Source organism: Poecile atricapillus, chromosome 1 (genome assembly GCF_030490865.1).
Source record: "Poecile atricapillus isolate bPoeAtr1 chromosome 1, bPoeAtr1.hap1, whole genome shotgun sequence".
NCBI classification, from domain to species: domain Eukaryota; kingdom Metazoa; phylum Chordata; class Aves; order Passeriformes; family Paridae; genus Poecile; species Poecile atricapillus.
This window is the reverse complement of record NC_081249.1, coordinates 142,818,724-142,841,824: the sequence shown is the minus strand read 5'-3', so window position 1 is coordinate 142,841,824 and position 23,101 is coordinate 142,818,724. Positions and strand designations below refer to the sequence as shown.

General features: G+C 47.5%; 1 protein-coding gene across 3 annotated transcripts in view; it reads left to right on the top strand.

Moving 5' to 3' along the window:
- Positions 1 to 23,101, top strand: part of CREB3L1 (cAMP responsive element binding protein 3 like 1) — a 45,162-nt gene that overhangs the window by 3,224 nt on the left and 18,837 nt on the right. For all 3 annotated transcript variants that reach the window (XM_058829589.1, XM_058829590.1, XM_058829587.1), the window contains exon 2: positions 20,742 to 20,970. In XM_058829589.1, the coding sequence (XP_058685572.1) occupies positions 20,742 to 20,970 (229 nt within the window). The remainder of the gene's footprint in view (positions 1 to 20,741; positions 20,971 to 23,101) is intronic.

Sequence of the window (23,101 nt, the reverse complement as noted above, 5' to 3'; positions counted from 1 at the left end):
CTACCTGCCAGGCTCTTTCATAAGTAAATAAATAAAGGTCATAAATTGGAACGGGAAGTTTTAGACTGGGTTTAAGGAATTGATTTATCACTGTGAGGACTTGGGGGGTTTATTTTTTGAAAATCTCACAGAGTGGTGTCTACTTGTTTGTTGGAGGGGAAATCTCCAAAGGACACAAAATGTGTCTCTTCACTTAGCTTCTGCTAAACAGACTTACACAGGGCAGCTGCTAACAGCACTGTCAGTCTCTTTTTGCTTAAGAGACCACATACAGCTCTTGAACTTAGGCAGATTTACTCATCTTTTTCTCCAGAAGGACCTACCATATTACCATAAGCTAATCCTTCATGCAGTGCCTGTTTATAAATTTCACCCATTTGTGTCCTGCCCAGTCCAGCATTTATGATCATTTCTGCAAGCAACCATCTATTTGCTTATGGACTATTACAACTGCACTCAGAGAGCTCTTACTTTCTAATTCAGCTCTTATCAGTGCTGTGAAACTCTTCAAAAGACTTATCTCTCGAGTCAGATTCACCACTGTGCTTCACTGGGTTGTGACACTTGATGTCAGAAGGAAGCCAGAATAAACCAACCAAACAGGAGTCATGTGTTTCTTTTTAACTCAGTACCCCAGTGGGTTTGTTCCTTCCCTCTGCTTCTGTGTTTTATAGTGCAAAAAACACCTTCAAAGATGACTTTGGATATTTATGTAAACACAGCTTTATTTTGACTCTGCTTTTCAAAGCATATACTTTATCTCCTTCAAGAGACATCAAGGCAAGAAAATAGCCTGCATGCTCACTGAGGTCTCCACTGTTAGAAGCTGCAGAATGGCTGTTCAGGCTGTCTCAGGAGTGCTAACCCAGCTCCTCTGGGGAATGCACACTGTGTGCTCTTTCCTTTAATATTGTCCCAGCCTGCAGGAGGAGGAGAGTGGCAGGACTGTACGTAGTGAGCAGGCTGAGAGTGATGCTGGTGCAGCTCAAAGGGGAAGTTTCCTCTGAAGATGAAGAGAGGCTATTCACCATGGATGACTTTCACAGGAAGCCTGCACACACTTTTACTCCTCTTATGCCTACTACAGGGACATAAATAGCACTTAAGTGGTGCTTAGGTGTTGGACTGACCTTTGGTCTGAGTGAGTTTCATGCTCTGTAAACTCCCTCTCACCATCTCAGTGCACAGGGAGAATGGAGAGCTCAGGCAGATTTGGTCACCCACTTTGTATCCTTGGCATGGGAGGCTGGGTCTCCAGGACTGAAGGCAATCCCTTGTGGGGACACATGCAGCAAGTATTTTGGCCCTCTATTCCTGTGCCTGGTAAAATTTGGTCAGTAACACATTTATGGTTAGTCTGCCAAGTACTGGATATGGAAAGGCTGTTTTCTTAAATTTTTTCTTGGAACTTGCCAGCCAGATTACTGTAGGATCTGGAGCACAGATACAGACAACTGATGGGGCCATCAGACCTGGCCTGATGGAAATGAATCCAAACATAATAGTTCCTATAATTTTCTATTTGATTAGTCTCTTTGGATCCATCTCATGGTTTCTACACCTTGTGGTCCTGCTGCTCCTTACTATCTCATGGTGGGACTTACACTTGCAGAAGTGCTACCAGCTGGATGAAACCAGAGCTGAACATGGGTCCATGGATCTCTGAGTCTGGGTCTCTGAGCATCATTGCCATAGAGTCACCACCAGGAAAAATGTTTCCTTTTTGGTAAAGAAGAGGGAAAGAGACTTAAACTTCATTTGGAAGACTCTAGGTGAATACTTTGTCCAGAGACTGTGGCTCATTTGTGTGTCCTATCTGCCAGGAAACTGGTAAACATTTGGGATACTCTTCCTAAATAAACACATTCATCTGTTGGGCAACTGCCTACATGTGCTGGGAACCCATTGTCCTAAATTATCATCTCAGCCAAAGTGGGAGAACCCATTAACTGTGCTCTTGGGCCAGAACTAGGAGAGAGGGTGCAACTCAGAGCAGGAATGCAGGAAGGCATATGTCCAAAACAGGGTTATACAGTGGAGACAGAGCCATCATCTTGGTGGGGAGAAGCAGGAAGGTCTTTGGTGAAGTGCTTGCAGAGTAAACAAAGGGAGGGTTTGGCAGGAGGTGGAAGCACATCTGTGCACACAGTCCACTCCTGCAGAGGGAGGGTGTCATCAGCACCAGCTGGGAGATGCTGGAGTTGTGTACTGCTCAGTCCATGTCTGCTAGGTGATCCTCATCCCCTATGGCATAAGGCAGCTCTTTAATGCCACCACCACCGCTTTCAGAGAGGGACAAACATGAGGTCTCATTTGTATAAATCACGCTATAGAAAACCTCTAAGACTGGCCCACTGCACCTCCTCTTGGTACCAGTACAAGTGGACAAGCTTGTACTGTGTGGTGGCTTCTGAATTTAATGAAGTGTGTTGTACTCATCGATGCAAAATGTCTTCTGCTGTTCAGGACCTCATCTGGTACTGCACTGGTCCCATCCTCTGCTGCTCTGGTCTCATCTATGGCTGGGGCTGTGCTGGTCCTATTGGTGCTGCACTGTTCTTGCTGAAGCCTGGAATGGAGCAGTCTCTGGTAAAGCAGGGATTAGAAAAGAAGAGCATTTTCTGAAGCAACCCCTTAAAGGGGAAATTAGAACTAGGGATTTCATAGCCACACTTGTAGCTGCACTATTTAAAATATGGCCAGGCTGACACCTCTGTGACTTACTGCTGCGTTTCCTCTGAGGAAAGTTATTCCTCTGCTTGCTCCCTTTTTCCCTCAGCATTTCTCCCTAGGTTTTAAGGTAGTATTTAATTAGCATTTAGTAATTACTTATTTACTATTTAAAGAACTCTCAGTGTTAAAGGAAAGAAATGAAAATGTTTAACTCTCTGGAGCTGTCTTTTGGGATGGCCACATGGCAGATCCTCTGCACATAACTGCACATAAGGATTGTTCTTGATACAGCGATTTGATTCTCAAGACTTACTTGTTCCAGTGCATTTCAAGGAAGGGATGAGTCAACCCACTAAAGCTTATGCATCCTTGTCTTGTTGTGGACAACCCACTGTAAGAAACCAGATGGTTCACAAAAGCCAATTGGTGACTCCTTGCTGCAGAGTTACATGAAAACAGGTAGAGCACCACCAATGAAGCAAACCATTATTGCTCTCCTAAGAAATGCCCCAAACCTTTCTCTCGGCCTAATGTGGCTCAGAGATTTTACAAGGAAATTCCAAGTCTGTGCAGCAAGGTTCAATGCAGTCACCTGTGCTTCACAGGCAACCTTGTGGCCAGCATTGTTCTTCTTCAGATCACATGTCTGCTGGAGGAGCCAAGTGTGTTAGGTCCTCAATTCCAAGTTCATGTTAGTCCTGGTGTTACAGTCTAAGCTTTTTGCCAGGGACTGTATTTACACAAATGAACTGCTGGGGCTTCATGTCTTCACATGGGAGATGAGAAGTGAGAACAAAGGTAGAACCAAAAGCCGTCTTTCTCAGCTGACCCCCATGCTGGCACCATCTTTTTCCTTCTGCAGCAGGTGACTTCTGTGCAAGCAACCTCAGTGTAGTCTTGTATCCTCTGACTGAAATCATTGATCCAGTTTTCAGCCTGGCACTAGGACAATGTGGGTGCTTGCACAGAGCTGTTCTCTTACTTTTCCCCGTATCTGGAGCTCAGCTAGTGTTGTAAGTTGTTAGGTGTTTCCTTGGGTTGGTGTCTGCATGTTTTGCAGCGTTCCTCAGAGCAGAAATAGCTGAAAGGTGGTGAAGAGCCAAGGGCATGGCCAGAGTGGTAAGGGACTGCAAGTAGCATGCTGAAAGGCAGGCTGTGTCTTTCAACCCAGTTGTTTCCCATGTCTGTCATGCAGTGTTTACATCTATCTAACTTATTTCCAGCAGCTCAAAAAAAACCAAATTTTACTTCTGCTTTTCCTTTGACTTCCTACTTCTGATTTCCTGGTTATATAATTCAAAGTTTTCTTTTCCTGTAGTTTCCTGAACTGACCCAAACACTCCAGCCTTGTCCTCTCACCCACCCCTTCTGACTTCTTTATCCACCTTCTTTTCTCTTTCTTTCTGTCTCTCCTTTGACTCTTATTTTCTTAAACTTTCACATGGCTATCTGCCTTTGAAGTCATGTGGTGCTGCTCTGGTCTGGTCTGTGTCCAAGTGATAGATGCTTGACACTTACCTTGACACATTGATTAGCCAGAACAAGGTCCCATGAATGTTAGAAGTGTGCATATCCACATACTCTTCCACTCCTTTCTTCCTTGTTCTATTTTATATTCTCACTTTCTAAGATTGAAGAAATTCCCCATACAGTACTGTGCAAGGCTATTCTCCCTGAAACTACTATGTAATCTAAACCAGTACTGGAGTAATTAGTACCATCTTTAGAGCTCAAAGGTGATGCCTTGTGTGAGGTCATTTATTACGATCACTGTCCAGGCTGTTCCAGAGGAAACTCACCCCTGACTACCTCGGCGAAGTTGCTTTTGGCTTCTTTACACTGTGACTTTGTCTTGATTAGGAAAAATGTTCATTTAGGTCAGTCTGGCTGACCCGATTAGAAAAGCCTGCTCAAAATGCAGTTAGCATTTTTCCTAGAATAGATGTAAAACATAATGCTTTCAGCTGAGCAATTTGTGCCAGGAGTTCCCCTGCAACAGGAATGTCAGGGCTCCCTTGGGAGGAACCTGGCAGCTAAGGCTGGAGGAATACTATAACTTGGGCCTGACACCAACTGTGTTAAACAGGAGGGAATTGGATGCTACATTGGTTGTGGACATTCCTACTGGATTGTCAGCATTCCTCCTGCAGGTGAGCTTTCTTAGATCAATGTCCAAACAACATCCTCCATGCTGGCTCCCCACCACAGTGTCATGGGGTCACTGGCTCCTGCTCTCGATGGCGTGGCACATCCAGGGGGAGCACTGCAGCTCGACAATAACCCATCTCTGCTGTTCAAGGCACAGGGGGTCTACCATGAGAACCTGCTCTGGCTCTGCAATATTTGCAGCCCTCCCACTACTTGGAGGAGGGCTTTCCCCTCCAGAAGGGGAAAGAGGTAGAGGGGGACCAGGATGAAGAACAGGACCCAGTTCCAGAGCCTCAAGAGTTAATTGTTGCGTGTCAGAGCAGTTGATGTTAAATGAGTCTGCTAAATTCATGACAGTTGAAGGAAGGAGCTGGGCAGGTGCTTTTGGCTAAGCTCACTGCTGTCCCGGGGGGAGGGACTGCAAGCCAGGCAGCTCAGGGAGGAGGAAACCAGCTCTGACATTTGTTGATGGAAGGTTTATTTCAAAGACTTTTCAGTCTCTCAATCTGAGAGCTCTTTGCCCAGGGAGTGCTGGAAATGTGGCTCTTCTTTCCAAGCAAATGTGGCAGACTCTCAGAGTTGATGAGGTGCTGTTGAGCCATAAATACTGAATTGCCAATTGATTGATGTTGGGTTTGTTTTTGTTGTGTTTCTCCTGTCTTTATGGACAGTGCTGGAGCAAGGTTGTTCAGAATGGGAGAAGTATAGTTTAGTCCTGGCTCTGCCAGTTTCTTAGATCCTCAGGGTGTCACTTGCAGTGATGCAGCTTTTGCTCACTATAAAAAAATGGACATCCTCATTCTTACTGTAAAGAAGCAATGTCATCAGTGAGTGAAGCAGATTAACAAAAACTAAGACTGGAGTGCGGTTTTACTAGTAAGTATCTGCCAGGAAAGGTCCATAGGAGCTATTACTTTGCTTCCCTGGTTAGAGTATTTTTCAATGACTTTGCAGCTACACATGATATTTGCCACATTTTCAGTTTGGCTGATCTGTTCTCCACTGCTATCCCAACTATCCCTCACCCCTCTTGTGTTCCTTATCCCTCTGGACTGCACGTGTCTCTATCTGACCTCAGATACTTCAAGCTAATCCAGAGTAATCTTTCTGTGTAAGTATGAATGACTGCATTGGTCAGCATCAGGATTTAAACTAAAGTACTTTTGGCCCATGCTGTTACTGGCTTTATCACTCTGGGTCTTACTGAAAACCAAACAATTTGTGCTTTATAAAAACAGTGAATAGGCTGTACTCATACCTCATCCTCCACTGTACAACCAGACCCTGGCTCAGGCACAATACCTAACTTCTCTGTCAGTTTGGTGCAACTTGCTGAGAGCACCCTGTTACAGTTTTGCCCCAAATTGCTGCATGGTCAGTGCTGGGCTGAGTTCTCAGACTCCCAAACGATTTCTCCGCTGGTTTGTAAATGCGAAGGAGGTAACAAGCAGAAAATACCAGAATGTCATGGCTTTATCAGTCCCTAGCAGGACATTCAAGACCCATGTCAGTCCCTTGTGCTGCTCAGTGCATGATTTTGCACTTTCCCTTTCTTTGGAGGTGCCTTTTCTTCACAGTAACTCTGTCTGGCCTGCTGTAAAGTTAGGATCACCATCATCCATTGGGAGGAGTGATGCAGAGGTTGCTTTTCTATTCTCTTCTCTTTCTCCTGCTCTTCAGGTTTTGTCAAATATAATTGGCAGCAGCTCAGCAGCTGGATTAGCAGTAATTAATGAGCAAATGGCCTGCAGCCCTTTTTCAGACGTGGCAAAGCACATACCTTTCACTTTTTTCTTACATGGTTTTGAGCTCTTTTTTATCATGCTGGGAGAGAGCGGAGTAGCAGCAGATGCTGCTCTGCTCAATACTGGGGAGTGAACAGAGGCTGCTGCGCTCCTTTCTTTGCTGCTAATTAGTACCAGGGTGGTAGGTAGAGGTTGCTAGCTAGGACAGCAAAACTGTTTTCTCCCTCCCCTTGTAGCTGCAGCCATAGTGAACAGTCAGTAGCAGCTGTAAGCAGCTGGGGTGAGCTGCAGCAGAGCAGGAGCAATGCTGATTTCTTAATTTTCCTGCATGCTTCAGGCTCCAGCCTTTGCAACCTCCTCTTTGTGACCTGGAGTTGAAGTCCCAGGTGAGGTGAAGGCACACATTACTGTGTCAAGCCCAGCAGCCACATGGTGTGGTGAGATCACCCAGCAGGCATAATACCTACAAGTAAGTGCCAGAGACCCATGTCCAGACCAGTTGCTCATCCACTGGTCTCAGATGCCTTTCTGATATTTGATGAAATTGAATTACACAGAGTTGTCCAAGGATTTATTTACTTCTCCTGGGAAAGAGTGAAGGACGCCAGAAAGAATGGAGCACAGGGAAAGAAAGAGGGAAGAAAAACCCAAGATGAGAGAGGTAGCTATGCAGTTAGCATTCCTGAGCCATCTGGACCTGTTGGCATGGCCCCATCTGGATGGGCTCACGTGTTCATCCACAGCATGATGTAATCTTCATTGTCCAGCATTTGATTTTTCTTCTTGTGCTGGATGGCCTCATATCTAGTGCATGTCTGGAGCGGGCATTTTGATTTCCTGTTGCTATTTGTGGACTTTTCCTGGCGAATCCTCAAGCACAGCTGAGGCGGTTTGCATTCCTCAAGCAGAAGAAGCAATGCCACCCTGCCAGCAGGAGCAGAGGCCAGCTGCAGCCAGCCTGCCAGCCCAGGAGAGGCAGCTCTGCACAGGGAACCAGCTGTGGTTTGCACCATGCTGCAGCTGGAGAGAGAGTGACACCTCTGTCTGGTGCTTGGACCATGGCAGCTGAGCTCCAGAGCCTGCTCAGCCTTCAACACCAGCCCAGGGAGGGTTAGTGGGACCACTGCTCCCAGATGTTCATGGGCTTTCCTGCCCTGCTGGATCTTGTAGCAGAACAGGAGGAGGGAGAGTTTTACTTAGACCCCAGACCCTTTGGGACGTGTGAGTAAAAAGCAACTGATGATCTCAGTCTGTCTTTACAAATACCAGCACCAGAGAACACCAGGCCTCTTGAGTGCCCTGTGAAGCAGGTGGGCTTCCAACCACATAGGAAGGGAGGCTAGGAAGGTTCTGGTCTGACATTGCCAAGTACCCAGTCTTGATAGTGGAAGGCCTGTTGTCCCCTTCCCTCCATCACTCAGTGCCATGTGCAGGAGGCAGTGCAGTCTAGTGACAAGGATTCACTCAGGTTGCCACCATGTTCTGTGGGAGACTGCCATGCCTCACCAAGACTGCCATACCTCACCAAGACCAGCCATCTCTTTTTTTCTTGTGTCCTTCCTAGCACATGAAATGAAGAAGATTTGTACATCTGCCTCCATAAGAGCACACTGTTTGAAGGTCTTTAAGTCACAGGAGCCACACAGGAACAAAACAGCCTTCTTCTCTATGTAAAGTCAACGTGTAGAAGGGCAAACAGTCAAGCCATAGGTCTCCTCCTGCTTTTAGAATCAGAGCAATTCCCACCCTTGCCTGCATGGCTGGGAAAGTCTGAGACACTCAGAGGATGAAGATGGGATTTCTCTACCATGTACCACTGCTGCAAGCAATCTTCAAACCCAGCAATATGAGGGCCTGCTTCAGATGATGCCATTCCCCACTCTGACTCAAAATGTGGGTAGCTGAGTGATGATACATTAGGCAACAGTCTGACCTGAGCATCCAGTACTCCCTCCCTTACAATGCCTCATCCTGTCCACATGACTCCTTTAGCTTTGTTTCCTCCAGGGGCTTAGGAATGGGGAAATTGAGGGCAGTGACCCCCAGGGAGCAAAATTATTTTCAGTGGAGAATCCTACTGCCTGGTTCAGAAATCGTCCTGTTTGCACGCAAAGGGAGCAGGGCTTTGCTTTCATAATAACCCAGGGACAGCCTGTCCACCAGGGATGGACTCCCTGGAACCACAGAGCTGAGCTTTTCCACCCAGCTCAGCTCTGTTGAGTGAGAGAGTAGCTCTGGAAAATGATTGCATCTTTTTAAACCCATTGGCAAAACTCTTGCATCTCTCCTGGGAACAGGCCAGGGATTCTGAGTCACTGCTTGAGTGGGTTGTGGCCAAGGTAGTCGTACCCAAGATATTAAGTGAGAGAGGAGAGATCCACCCAGGAGTGCCAGCAGAAAGAGAAATAGTCATGACCATAATTAATAATAATATAATGATGAAAAGATTCAGAAATGCACTGCCCACTCCAAAAATAAAGTTTGAGGACAACTCAACTGTTGTAAAGAAAAGAGAGGAAAGAGTCGAGAAAGACCGCCAAAGCCTGCATGTCAGCTGCAATGCAAGGAGTCCTGTCCAGCTGGCCTGGGTTCAAAGAGCTCCTATTGTCCAACAGCATTTCCAAGACACCATTCAAAACTTTCAGAAAATGAACCCAAGATGCAGGGTGAGATTTATCACACAATAAAGGCAAGCCAGATGTGTGCACCCTTTCGGAGAAAGACAGGAGGAAGGCGAAGAAGAGTGAAGCAGAGGGGGTGTCAAGCAGCAGAGGCATGAAAGAAGAGGTTGGCATGAAAAGGCCTGATGCTGTGAGGATCCAGGGAGGAGCAGGGGACTGGATCTGTGCTGGGACACAAATTGGGCACTTGTGAAAGGTTTCCTGTATATTGAGAGCACGATACTTGGGAAAATTCATTTAGCATCAAGGTTAAGGGACAAAAAGGGAAAATCTCACTGATGTTTTGTTTTTTTTTTTTCTTTTGCTGCACATAGAACCATGATGGATACTACAAGGTTGCTTCTTGTCCTGAATAATATATTTGCAAAATAAGGCCCTGTGTGAAAGAATGTCCAGAAGCCAAACCACTGTAGATTTTGTCTTGATTTTCTAAGGCTCACACGGTCTTCATTATTGCTTTGCAGCACTGGCCACCATGGCAGGGCTGTAACTTCTTTTGCCACAGGAATCACTTACTTCCACCTGTGATTTGATTCTGTTAAAATCTATTTAACATAATCAAATAATAATAATAGAAGCAATTAATTACACAGAGAGATAATTTAATCTTTGAATATGATGCTAATATGGAGTTACACGAGTACAACCTGCCATCACTAGATAACTCCTCAAGTTTTCCCTGCCTGCAGAACAACCTGGCAAGGTAGCCATGCCGTACCACACTCCACAGATGAAAAGGTGACTTAGATTTGCTCTCAGGAAAATCTATGGTAGTAAGGACTTGTTCATCTAAGAGCAAAAAGCCTGAGAAAACATTTTGGAGGCTTAAGTTAGAGAGTCCCTCTTTGCAGTGACTCGTTTGGTGACTGTATTTCTCTTCTACAACAGTTGGTTGTTTTTTGTGGGTTTTTTTTGTTTGTTTGTTTTTGGTTTGTTTTTTTGGAAAGGTCTGGATATATGTGGAGCTTTTAAACTGAGCTCAGTTGTAGATGACAAATTTGAAGGAGGAGGCACTCAGCTCTCTAAGGAACCATATTTGATTACCAGAGTGGTTCCTTTAAGCCCTAAAGCACATGAGGCTATCCATCATCTTCCTTGTCCAGGGATATTCAGAAAATGGATTCCCAAATCCACCAGCTTCCGCAGAGACCACCCCAATGCTGGGGTGCAGATGTCTGTTTGATTTCAGACACAGGAGCTTTCACAGCAGGAGTTCAGGGCATAATAGGTTTCCTGGCTTCAAAGGAACGTGGGATCTTTTCTTTTCCAAAGCTTCTGACATTACTTGCGTACATGATACCATGCATCTCCACATTTCAACTTCTTTTTACCAGCTAGAGGGTCCTTAGCTGCTGGGCCTTGTTGTGGAGTAGTCTGGCTTGAGGAAGGGATAGCTGGAGAGCCAGGTGTGGGAAAAGGGTTTACATAGGCTTAATTTTCTCCTTCAGCTGTGTTTTTCATCCCATGGTTGAAGTGACTGCCTGATCTCTGACCAATTGGATATCCATCCTTATCTTTGGAGATCCAAGGCTTTTACCCCTGGCTCACCAGCATCATCACATCTTCGTTCTACCCAAGGATAGTGTTAATGCAGGCTACCCCAACAGTGAGTGACAAATGGTCTGAGAGGTGTTACTGCTCTTTGTGGCCTAGGAAGAATTTGATTTCCCTGTTCTCCAGAGATTTTGGTTTTTGCAGCTCCACTGCTGAGGTGAAAATGGTACCCTCAGCACTGGAGCTGAAGTTTAATTTCCTATCTGCTGCTTAGGGCACAGATTTTCCACTGAGATATTGGCAGAAGGTCAGAAATCTGCATTCCAAGTTGAATTGCTGTCCTGGTGCAAGACCCTGTTCAGTCTGCTGCTTGTAAAACCCAACTCTTGCCCAGCCTGGCCACTGAAGAGAGTCCCAGCTCTTGCTCTCTCAAGATTTTATGTGAAAATCCCTCACATCCTTGAGTCACAAATCAGCTGGCTCAGACTCAGTTGCTCTGTTAAGTGCCCTTTACAAAGGCCCAAGGAATGAAAGCCACCAGTAATGTTTGGTATTAGCTGCATGCCTCAGCTTTTGGACTTGAACAGAGTACAGCTCTTCCTCTTTCAAGGCCTGCTTTTCTTTATGGTCTCCAGGGACCTGCCAGGGGACAAAATGTGAATTATCTCTGATTTTGCTCTCGGAGCACTGAAGAGAAACAGTTTCAATGAGACAAATGAAGATGATTGTAAAGATAATTCAGACCTTTCCTCCTTTTCTGGTTATCTTCCAGAACAGATTTCCTCTATCTCCAAGTGTGTCTTTCTTGTTTCTTTCTTGCAAAATGCAGGAAAAAAGGCACAAAATGGCATGGGGCTGACGAGCTGTGTAAGAGCAGAGATCTGCCAACTCTGGCAGCTTCAAATCCTTACTGGCCACGGCCAGAAGCTTCAAAAAAAGATAGAAGAAATGGTGGAGTTGCATTTACTCAAATTTATTTTGGTTACTGAATAAAAATTCCCCTCACACTGACTGGTGAACAGTTGGAGCAGTTGCACCCCTCTAATATATTTTTAATTGTACTGAACGTACATGCTGCATTTCATGTCTCTTGGTGATAGTGTGACGTGTTTTCACATCAGCATGGCAATATTGTTCACAGAGAGTCACACAGAATAAACCAGTATTTTCTGTCATTTGCCCTGCCTGCTGTGACACCGTGCATCTCTCACCATTAGGCAGAATTTTTCTTTAAACTACCCAGGCAGACATGCCACACACAATTAAATCCACTAGGCTTTTCCAGGGTAGATTCACCTCTAGATTTGCAGGGCTGGACTAGGGATACATCCCTCAGATGTGCAGACATGGCTATGGACAGCCAGCTGCTGTGCCTCTGTGGGGATTGAGGAAGGGTGGATGGGCTCTGCAGGGGCACACTTGGGTGGAGGTGGATCAGGTTAACATAGCAGATAGGGCCTTCCCAAAAATGACATAAGGATAAAAACACATAAGGACGCAAAGTTCATGTGAGCTTCCACCCCCAGATGCTACAGCAGCTGAAAGCCCCATCATGGTGTGGAGTTAGGGTGTCACTGGGAGCCTGCTGCAAATGCAGCAGAGGCTGCCGTGTTCACACAAACAGGCAAAGCACCAGTTCAGCCAAATCAGCAGAGATCTGGGGACAGAGGTGACAATACAGCTTCTCTTTCTAAGGGCTACTGCTCGTGTGAAGTCTCTGTCTGGAAACTGACCTTGGCTTGGGAAGGAGGAAGAGACCCCTGCCAGCTTGCCCAGGGATACCTGCATTCCCATGGAGAACAGCTCCTACGCATCGCTGTTTGAACACAGCCCAGCTGCCACCACAATGGCTTAGAAATAAGGACGGCTTTGTTTTGTAGCAAGCAGGTGTCTTCAGTTCTCCAAGGTCAAAAAAAGCCTAGCAGGACACGCTTTTTATTTACCTTTCACAGACTCCTAGAAATTTGTCCCAAATCTTCTGCCAAATGAGGGTTAAGAGCAGCTGATCCAAATGTTTCATCCTGCGAGAGTTGTGTCCAGTTCTGCGTATGGTTTAAGTCCCGCTCTAATTTTTTTTTTTTTATCAGAGTCAGCTGCAAGGCAGTTGTAAGCCAAAGGAAATTTGGGACATTTCATTGCATATGTAGCATACACACAGCAAAAGCATGCTGAAAAGCAGAGGCATTCCTTTTTATCGTCCAGGGTGCCACTGCTGGGAGGAGAGGTGCTCCTATCTCTGCAGATTCAGCTAGTCTCATGCCACAGGTAAACCATGTACTGTAGCTGCTTTCCACCCCAGGCCAGAGGAGCCTGTTTTGCCCAAGGGGAGGCTGCTATTTCCACCCTCCTCCCTAGCACGTGCATATCTGCTGTGAACCTGGCGCCCACAGGTGGCGGGAGGGCACGCAAGTGGCCGCACCGCTGCAATGCCACTTGTCTTGTAAATCGCCTCCGCCTGGGCTCTGTGCTCTTCCACAGTCGTTCCCCGTGCAGGGCACTTCCAATCTCTCCCACATCAGCACTGCCTGTGGCGCTGCGTGCCGGCTGCTAATCCCATTTGTGCTGAACACACTAGTGCCAGGTGTGGAGACACCAGTGTCCATGACTTTAGCAGCACTCAGAGTCCTCCGTTGGGGCTGCTGGGAAACCAAATCACAGGCTAGCAGATTTGAACTTTCCACATACCTTTTACTCCCTTCCTTTTATTCTTTCAGGGGCAGAAGCATTTAAGTTAGACTTAACTCGCCCTCTCCTCCTGCACCTGGTGCATCCCAAGATTCTCCCCAGTGAACCGCAGGCTTGTGGACTCCGAGCTGGATATTACACGGCTGCAATCTCGGAATTTCCACGCGGTCTGTGTTGTGCACATGCTTTTTAACAACATCACCCACTCCGTCAGCCGATGGCTTTGTCCCCCCTGCCGGGGTTGTAGGGCAGGAGGGGGCGAGACCAGGAAGGCCAGGGAGGTTTCGGCACGCCGTGTGTGCCGGCGGGGCTGCGGCGATGTTCCCGGGCCGGTGTCCATGGCGGCATCCCGGCAGGAGCGGGACCGGCCCGCGCCGCTCCGTCCTAACCCTGCACTCCTCCCGCGCGCCGCGCCGCTGGCAGCCGCCTCCCATTGGCCGCCTCCCGGCGGCGCCGGCCAATGGGCGGCCGCGGCTGCGGGCCGTTGGAAGCTCGCCGCGGCGACCGTTAAACCGCCGTCCCCGCGCGCGGCCGCCCTGAGGGGCTGCGGCTCCCCGGCCGCGGCTGCCCCGCCGCTGCTGCGCCCGGCCCGGGCGCCGCGCCCACCGCCCTCCCCCGGCTGTGCCTTGAGCCGCCGACGGTCCCTCCTAGGTCCTGTGGCGCCTAGCGCTGGAAATTGTAAATCCAGGCCCTTGGCACGGATGCGCGGTGGAAGGAGGTTTCCATAGCGAGTTATGCCTGAGCCTTGAAGGACAAGAGTAGGCTCAGGGGAGAGCTTAGCGCTCTCTACAAGTACCTGAAAGGGGGTTGTAGCCAGGTGGGAGTCGGCCTCTTCTCCCAGGGAACTAGAGACAGGATGAGAGGATGTATTCTTAAACTGCAGGTTTAGGTTGAACATTAGCAAGGATTTATTCAGAAAAGGGGTGATTAGACATTGGAATGGGCTGCCCAGAGAGGTAGTGGAGTCACCGTCCCTGGAGGTGTTTAAAAGACTGGCTGTGCCATATTGCAGTTGATACAGTATTTAGTCATAGCTTAGACTTTTCCCACCTAAGTGATTCTGTGATTCTATGATTCTACAGAAAGCAGAAAATTCTGGGCCTAGTTCCAAATCAGGTTCAGTCAAACCCTGCCAGCCCTGGGGTATCTGGAGTGTTTGGTCCACCATACATGCCAAGGCTGTGATGCTGAAAGTAGTCACAGGTGACTTGGGCATTGACGCAGCGCCTGGGAAAGACAGGGGTGCTGCTGCTTGGGATGGTGTCCTGCTGCTGGAGGGGAATGACAGTGGCACTCACAGGCAGTTTGGCCTTTGGTGCTTTGGCCGTGCCACACAGAGAAGCAGCAACAGCCAAGAGGGTAGCAGGTCAGTGGCAGGCTGTTCAGGGACACCAGGGACCTGGGCAGACCAGGCATGGAGCAGCAGGAACCTGTGGTATGTGAGGTACAAGAGCAATATGGGTTCAGGATGGAGGAGCAGCAGAGAGGTTGCAGCCAAGGGGTGGTTGGGTGATCACTTCTGCCCCTTGGGGTGCACAGGCACTGACTGGCTGTGTGGAGAAGTGTGCACAGCATCTGTCCATCCTGCCTGAATCTTATTAATGCTGTTGAGAACTTCACTTTCATAAGGTCTAAAATTCTCTGCGTTTTAAAGAGAGCAGAAGGACTGTCTGGAGTGTATGGGCTCTTCTTTCCTGGAATGTAAAGAAAACCTCGGCTGTGCAGCTGGAGTGCAGGGGGCTTCATTCCTTAGTGAAAGCAGAGAAGGGAAATGCAGATGTCACAGCTGGGACAAGAGATTTATCTTGGCAAGCAAAGAGGAAAAAATTTTCAAAAAGAAAAGAGAAAACTCAGAAGAATCCCCTCCCCATCTTCACTGCTTGCCAGCATGAGCAGAACCTCCAACCTGCAAAGGCCTTTCGTCTCCTGGGCCTGGGCTGCCGCCCAGCTGGATTTAGCCCCTCTGCCGCTTTCTCTTTGGAGCGAGACCGTTGTGGTGGGATGAGAGAGGCTGTGAGAACCAGGCTGATCCTGAAGTAAGACTGTGTCCAAACAACTCAGCTGGAGGTGGGGAGGGGAAAGTCACAGTCAAAGAATGGAAGCATGAAAGGGAAGAGGAGGGACAAGATGTAGCCAGGATGAGTACTGAGAAGCGGATCCACAGGGAGAAAGTCATCACCTCCTCAGCCATGGTGCCACTGGACTACAAGAGTGCTACCTTAAGGCATCCCATGTGCAACCAGGCAGGGGAGGTTTAGTGCCTCAGTCTCTGATGGGGCCTCCAGAGTTCTCACATCAGCTCTGGGTGGGGGTATATGTAGAGCTTGCATGTGGATATCTGGATGCCTTACATTAGCTCCCAAGATAACTGTTGTACAACAGGAAAGGGTGTTTGAATGAGAAGTGCACGCACGCACATACAGTGTGCTATTTAGACAACCCTAAGCATGAGGTCAGGATGAAAACATGTGGTGGAAATATGTTTGGAAAAGTCAGTGCCTATGTCGATCACAAGGAGTGGGAGGGAGCAGAAGCCAGGAGCTGACAGATTCTCACTCTCTCCCCATGGCTGTGGTGGCCTCAGCCTGAGCAGATTCTACAGAAATCTGCTGAGCAGAATCTACAGAAATGTTCTGGTGGCACCAGAACAGGTTCAGGCACTCTGTAGGGCCTAGAGATGCAATGGTTATCGCCTCCCCATACCTGTACACACTGGCTCATCCTCTTTGGGTGCTTCCTCCCCATCCTCCTAGAGTTTGAGGGGGACAGGCAGCCAGAAATCAGGCTTGGATCAGGAAATCCAGCACATCCTCGCCATTGCGTTTCTGTCCCTTGGCTGCCCCCTCCCTGACCGCTCACTGGTAATACAGCTTTGGAAACACATCTCGTGCTATTTCTTGGCTTTGGAGCATAGTTAGAAGGAGAAGGAAGGAGGGTGTGAAGGGGAGGGGAAGATAACGGGAGCGAATAATGCAAAATGAGACTGCTGTGAGCTTTGTATCCCATCTGGAAACTGTTTTCCCTCAGTACACTGCACACCCACTCCCTCTAGGCCAGGATAGTAAGGGTCAAGTTTCCCTGTTGACTGGTCCCCGTGCTAAAGCCAGACCCTTCTGCATGAGCGATACTTGAAATATCTTAAAGGAGAATCTCAACAGAGTTTCCGAGTCCTTCATTGTCACTATTAGAAATTCTTGTCCAATCCTCTGAGGAGCAGGAGCTGGCTGGTCTCAGCCCAGCTGGAAGGCACTCTCAAGGAGTTTTGGTCTTGAAGAAGCTGTGAGAGGATGAGGCTTTTGTGCGTGTGTATCTCTGTCCATCCCACTTCCATTCACACCCAAATTTCCATGGACTCTTTCTTGGACCCTCCCTGGTCTGCTGAGACCTTTGTTGCCATTGTGTTGGCAAAAGTCTCCCCAAAGGCCAGTCGTGTCATTTTGTGGCAGCACATGAAGACCTTTAGCTGTGCTGGGCCCAGCCTGGGTGGGAATGGAGGGCTAGTGACCACCCAGCACCTTCCATTCCAGCAAGGATAAAGCTACTATCTATTTGATCAGGTGATAAGGTGCTAAACCTGCTTCTCTTCATTGCTCAGAAACTTGGAGCACTGACCCTGCCATGTACTGCTGTGATATACACAGCCAAGTCACCGTATCCTAGTTCCCTGAAGCCTGTCTCACACATGCAAAGGAAGAGTATGGCTGAAGCTTTCTCTGAGTTAAGTGCAGCTCCCAAAATTAGGCTGGGTGGGACAAAATTTGCATATTCTGAGTTAAAAGGCTTAATCTAAACTAATTAGTAGCAGTTTTGATGGCATCTAGCCAAAATAAACTCTGGGTTGCTCTTCACTGTGTCTATCACAGTTGGATCTTGACAAGAGGACACTTTCTTCTTATGATGTGGTTGAATGCACAGCTGTCTTATACAAATTAGAAGTCTAAAATTAACAATACCTGTTGGCTTCAGGAGAGAACAGTCAACCCAAGAGCCCCAGTAGTCTTCCTGGGATGTGGTGACAGCTTCCTGCTGGTCCCATAATTTCCATTGTGGGTATAGCCAGCTACAAAGCCATGTTATTATTTTTGTTAGCTTTACCCTTCCTTCAGCTGCTTTCCTCTGCCTCTTGCCACCTTCTTTGAGTAAAACAGCAATCTCCAGCTTTGTGTCAGCTCTAGGTGCCCTCCCTTCTTGAGGCTGTTGGATCCTTGGTGCCGCCTTTGATGATAACTAATTTGATAATAAATAATAACCATAATTATGGCAAATCTCATGGGCTACATCCCTTTTCTTCACTATCTGTGTTTGGAGATGTTGGACTGCTATATGTGTGAGTGGTGAGAACTGAAACACCTTTGTGTTTCATCAGCAAAGGCTGCTTTGATGAGAAGACTTTGCCAGTATTTAGTTGTCATGAAGGATAGGTCCCAGAATGCCAGATATGGGTAGATGCCCCAACATTTCTGGATTCCTATAGAGGGGTGCAAATTTCATTCTCTGTGCATCACCCATGTTTTTCCTGTACTGTGCAGTAGGCCTCTGTCTCTTGGGAGAGAATGGTCTCTTGGGGACCTGAACTCCTGCACCTCTGGGAGAGCAGTGTTACCTTCATTCTCATTTCCAAACAGCGAGGTCTTCCAGCAGCAAATCTGCTGTGTGGTGTCTAAAAGAATCAGAAACCTGAAATTACTCCTGCCAATGTTGGTGCCTGTGTTAAGGCTCTGATACTCAGTCCCTTGCACTCATTACTCATCTCTCATCCCTCAGCAACTGCTGGGGTGATTTCTTTTAGTCTCGGAATAATGCCAGAGGCGCATCTCCAACTCCTCCTTCTAGGTAGGTTTGTCCAACAATGGAGAGATTGTTGACTGACCAAGGGATCATTGTTCTAAATGTGGGTGGGATGCCGCTAGAAGATAATCTGTGTAACTACTGCATGAATGAGTTTACATGACTCTCTTCAATCCCACCTCTGCCTTTGTTAATGCACAGTTGTGAAAGAAATTGGAAGCATGTCACAGACAGCTCTCCCCACAACTGTCTATCCAGCTCTGCTTCTCTACCATGGCTACACAGTGGTTCTAGTTTTGATGGTCACAACACTAAATATAATTTGAGCCTAGCTCTGCTGTGTCGTGGTGCATTAGCAGCCAGCACTCTGAATCCCTTGACTTTTCTGTGGTTCTCACCCTTACCATAAGGCTATCGTGTTCACATCCTGTGTTTGCTTGTGTTGTTTAGAGAACACAAGACAAAGAACAGCTGTTACATGAGCAGTCACTCTCTGGGGTTAATGCTCAGGACTCCAAACTCTTTATCCTTCTATGCTGTAGGATAGGACAAAACCTGGTTTTCCAGTGCTTTTTAGATAACTATCTAACCCAGTTCCATCTGCTGACTCAGCTCCCTCTGAAGTTACACTCCCCACAGATGGTAGGTGTTTTCTGTTACTTGATTCAAGTGCAAAAATGCTCCTAGGCAACTTGGAAATGGCTGGGTAGATTTTACCAAACTATCCCGCCAACTCTGCTTCTGCTGTGGGAACAAGTGGAGAAAACTTTAGCCCAGACATTGCAGGGAGGGCCTCAACACTAGGATTTAGCACGAATGTGCCTTCTTCACCCTACTTGCACATGCAGTGTTTGGTCTCCAGGGAAGCCTTGGATGGTCGTTTGTGGGGCTGTCACTCTAGGCAGTCAGAGGACAAGTGGGAAGGAGGTGAATGGAGAGAAATCTCATGTAAGTCAATGCAGGTGGCAGGGACTCCACCCCCACTTCCAGCATGCTCTGTAAGCATCTGAGGTTTTATAGTGAGCAGCTGAAGGATGATGTTGGAGGGTGAAAGGCACTGACATATTGGAGATTGCTGCCACTTACCATCTCCCTCCCCCACTTGGTGGGAAGTGTGGGTCTGTTCATCTAGAGCCTGCTTCACTCCCCAGCCTCACCCCAAAGCTCTGACAGCCAGTGGAATGTTGACAGAGTGGTACTACACTCAGGTAAAACAAATATACCTTCCGGTAGGAGCAGGAACCTGCAGGCTCCAGCATCCGGGGTCCTCTGGCCACCTCCTGCCTCAGTCCTAGCGCTGGGGAAAGAAAGGACTGCACACACCCAGTGCTTCTCTAGAAGCCAGGCTCTCTCCTGAGCTGAGCTGTCACACTGGAATTCATTGGCATTCATGTCTCCACTCTAGGACCTACGTGGTCTCTCCCACTCTCATTCATACCCTGTTGCTCTTGGTATTTCAGTATACTGCTTTCAATGCCTTTCTGCCCACCAAGATGCTTTTCCAGGCAGGGGGTGTGGGGACAGACCCAGTCTGACTCTGCTGAGCTCTCTCCAGTTCATTTAAGTTACACAGTTCTGTCTGTGTAATATAGTCTCTTGAATCTATCTGTCTTTTCTTTCCTCTCCCTGAGCCAGAAGCCTCAATCTGCCAACAAATGGGATAATTTTTCAGCTGGTGTTTGGCAGCCATCATTTTTCTCCCTGCCCAACCAATGCTTTGTTGTAGCAAATGGAAAAGTTAGTGATTTGACTTCTGAATAGGAGGATATGCCTCAAAGGAAACAGGTTCCCTGTAGCATCAGGAGCTCAGCTCTGCAGCAGCACTGGCCAGATTTACTGACTGTTACTGGAATGATTAGTGGAATGATTGTTTGTTGTTAACAGCCCGTCTGTAGTGTTTAAACTTCATCGGGGAGCTGAATTTCACAGGCATTATCTGGCTGAAGTACAGCCTCATATGGTCCACAGAGGGGCTGTTAAATCCCAGAGGAAATTAAATACAACAGGGGGCCTTCCTGTTATGTTGATCCAACTGATCTTTTTTCTCTGATAGAAATCAGCAGCTGAGTTGATGTTCTCTGGGGCAACAGTGTGCCTATTGCTGCTGGCAGAGAACATGAAAAAGTGTCTGTCACTAAGGACAGGTGCTGAGACCATGACTTTCTGCCACACGTACATTTTGTCATCACAGGAATCTCTTTCCTTGTACTCTATTGGTTTTGTTGTCACAGTGAGATGATGTTTGGAAGACACAGATAGATACTCACAAATGAGGGGGGAAATAAGATAATGTAGAAAAGTTTCGTGCGTGTTTGTGGCATAGATAAGCATGCAGTGATGCACAGCACCACATCTCTTTCTATCTTACCAAGGTGTTTTTGTCAGACTGATGCAGGTGAGGAATAGGAACTGTTTTTTGCCTTGCAAAAAGGGCTGATGCTGAGGTTTGACTTTCAGTGCAGAGGAAGGCTCTCAGATCCCTCTTGGAGTTGACATTAATGCTCTTTCTCCCTTTGTCTTACCTCAGCATTTCTCAGAGAACCTGGATCACTTCTCTGACAACATGGAGGATTTCTCCAATGACCTCTTCAGCAGTTTCTTCGATGACCCTGTACTGGCTGAGAAGAACCCTCTGCTGGACATGGACCTGGATCCACCCACTCCAGGCATCCAGGCAGAGCACAGCTATTCCCTCAGTGGAGATTCTGCTCCCCAGAGCCCCCTCGTGCCTGTCAAGACTGAAGATAATGCTAACGGTGAGCATGAGATGTGTGCACTCCACAGCTTTGGGCACATCTGTTAGCAGAGGCTCTGGCTGGCTTTCATATATGAGGACAAACTAGCTATTCCTTGGACTTGCACATGGCTAATCCAGGGAAGAATTTGATTTGCTGTTGTCAAATACAGCCCACATTTTTCCCTTCCATTTGTGCTCTGATTGTCACATTACTCCTTTGCCGGGCTTACTGTTATTTATGAGGATAATAATTGCCTGTGGCTTAGTGTGCTGCCAGCTTCTGGCAAGCAATAGGCAATGTCTTTTTAGGACCCTGCAAACTTGGGTGTGGATGCCCTAGATCCAGCTCTGTTTTTGCATCAGGCAGCAGGGTTTTGGCTTGCACATAGGAAGCATGAGTCTCTGGCTGCAACCAGTGCTGGTATGTGTGGAAAGCTAAGTGGCTTCTTTACCAGCAGATTTTAGCAGGAGACAGAGAGAAACAGTCATTTAAAAACTTATTTTTAAAACAATTCATTTCAGGATAATTTATGATGGCTGGGTATTTTTAGAGCTGTCCTTGCAGAGAGTCCTGTAATTTGTGGGATTGTGTGGGTGTCCCAACAGCTGATGGACACCAGGCTGCCTGAAAAAGCAGTGGCACAGGCTCAGTACACACAGAAGACAGCTATTCCTTTGAGCAACAGTGAGACCTGGGGCAGAGGCTTCCCTCTCATGACTAGGAATGATCCCAGCTTTCTGGTACAAACGCCAAGGCAGAAGGAGAGAAGACTGGCCTCTGCTACCTCTTTGGTCCTTGAAAAGGCACAACCATCTGCCACATTCCTTAGGGGCATCTCAGAGAGATGCTGGGAGAGAGGTTTATGGCAGGCCAAGCAGCTCTGCCTTAGTATCAAAAAGCTTTCAATTTGCATTTATTTTTCCTTAGTTTTAACCCCAGTACAATCTTGGAGGGGGCAACTAACAAAAAAAAAAAAAAACCCAAACTGGCATAAACAAATAAACACAACTTTGTTTTGCCCCAGAAAACAGGAGAAAAAAAGAGGAGATAAGACTTGAGAATGAGAGAAGCCAAAAGAGTGCATTTGTAGAAAGTGAAATGAAGACTGCCTACATGAAGCTATCTCAAGGACTCCTCTCTGAGACACTTAGCACCACTTCTCCTTCTCTCCACTGTGTCTGCACATGCCCTTCCTTCAGCTGTCATGTCTCAAAGGCAAGACTCTCTTGAATGGAGTATGACACTGATCCTTGGGCAGAGGCCAGCACAGGGTGTACAGTGCACAACCCAGGAGAGCTGGGCCTGGCATTTGCTCTCTGAGAGTGCAGATCAGTTTAATAAGGGGCTAAGGCCTAGCATTATGATGGCAGGTATAGAAGTATCCATACACCCAGTCCTGCAGCTAGATAATTCAGGTCATCTTTCCAGGGCTTTTTTGGCTCATAATTGCATGTGAGTCATATTCTAGTGAAACCCTGAGTCAGGTCCAGTATTTGCAACACTGTGCAGTCCTTTTGGCACAGCTCCATCCAGTCTCAGTCCTTTTAGACATTCAGTTCCAATTAATTACCCAGAAATGTTTTTTCTTTAACATTAAGCAAGCTCTGCTCAGTCTACAGAGCTCCTCAGGAATGCCCCTGCTCCGTCTAGGCTTGGAGCTGGCTGAGGCTTGCTTTTTATCAGCTTTCTCCCAGCTTTTCTACAGATCTTCAAAACTCTTCCAAATCCTGCCCCTTCCCACATGGTTCCCACTAACACAGGTCAGCTAGGGCAAGCCACTGGGTGCATTGTGACCCTGCTTATCAGTGGAGTCTGCTTTCCAGATGGCTTGTGCATACGGACTGGCTGTTTCATTTCTCAGTACCAGCCCTGAGTTTTGCAGGGTGTGATTTGATGCCAGGAGCAGGGGGAGCCAGGGTTCTGCAGAACAGCGGGCATTGGATCAGCCTCGGGTTAGTGCCTGCCTTTCTGTATGGGTCCTGCTTTCTCACTGCTCTTTGCCTGACCTCCTCAACCCTGGGCAGCTACAGATATCTGTCAGCCATATTTCTTCCCAATAGGTACAGACTCTTTGCTCATCTAGAGCAAAGATGAGCGTCTTGGCATGCCTCATCCACCAACATACAGTGAAATCTGCAGTGTTACAGTG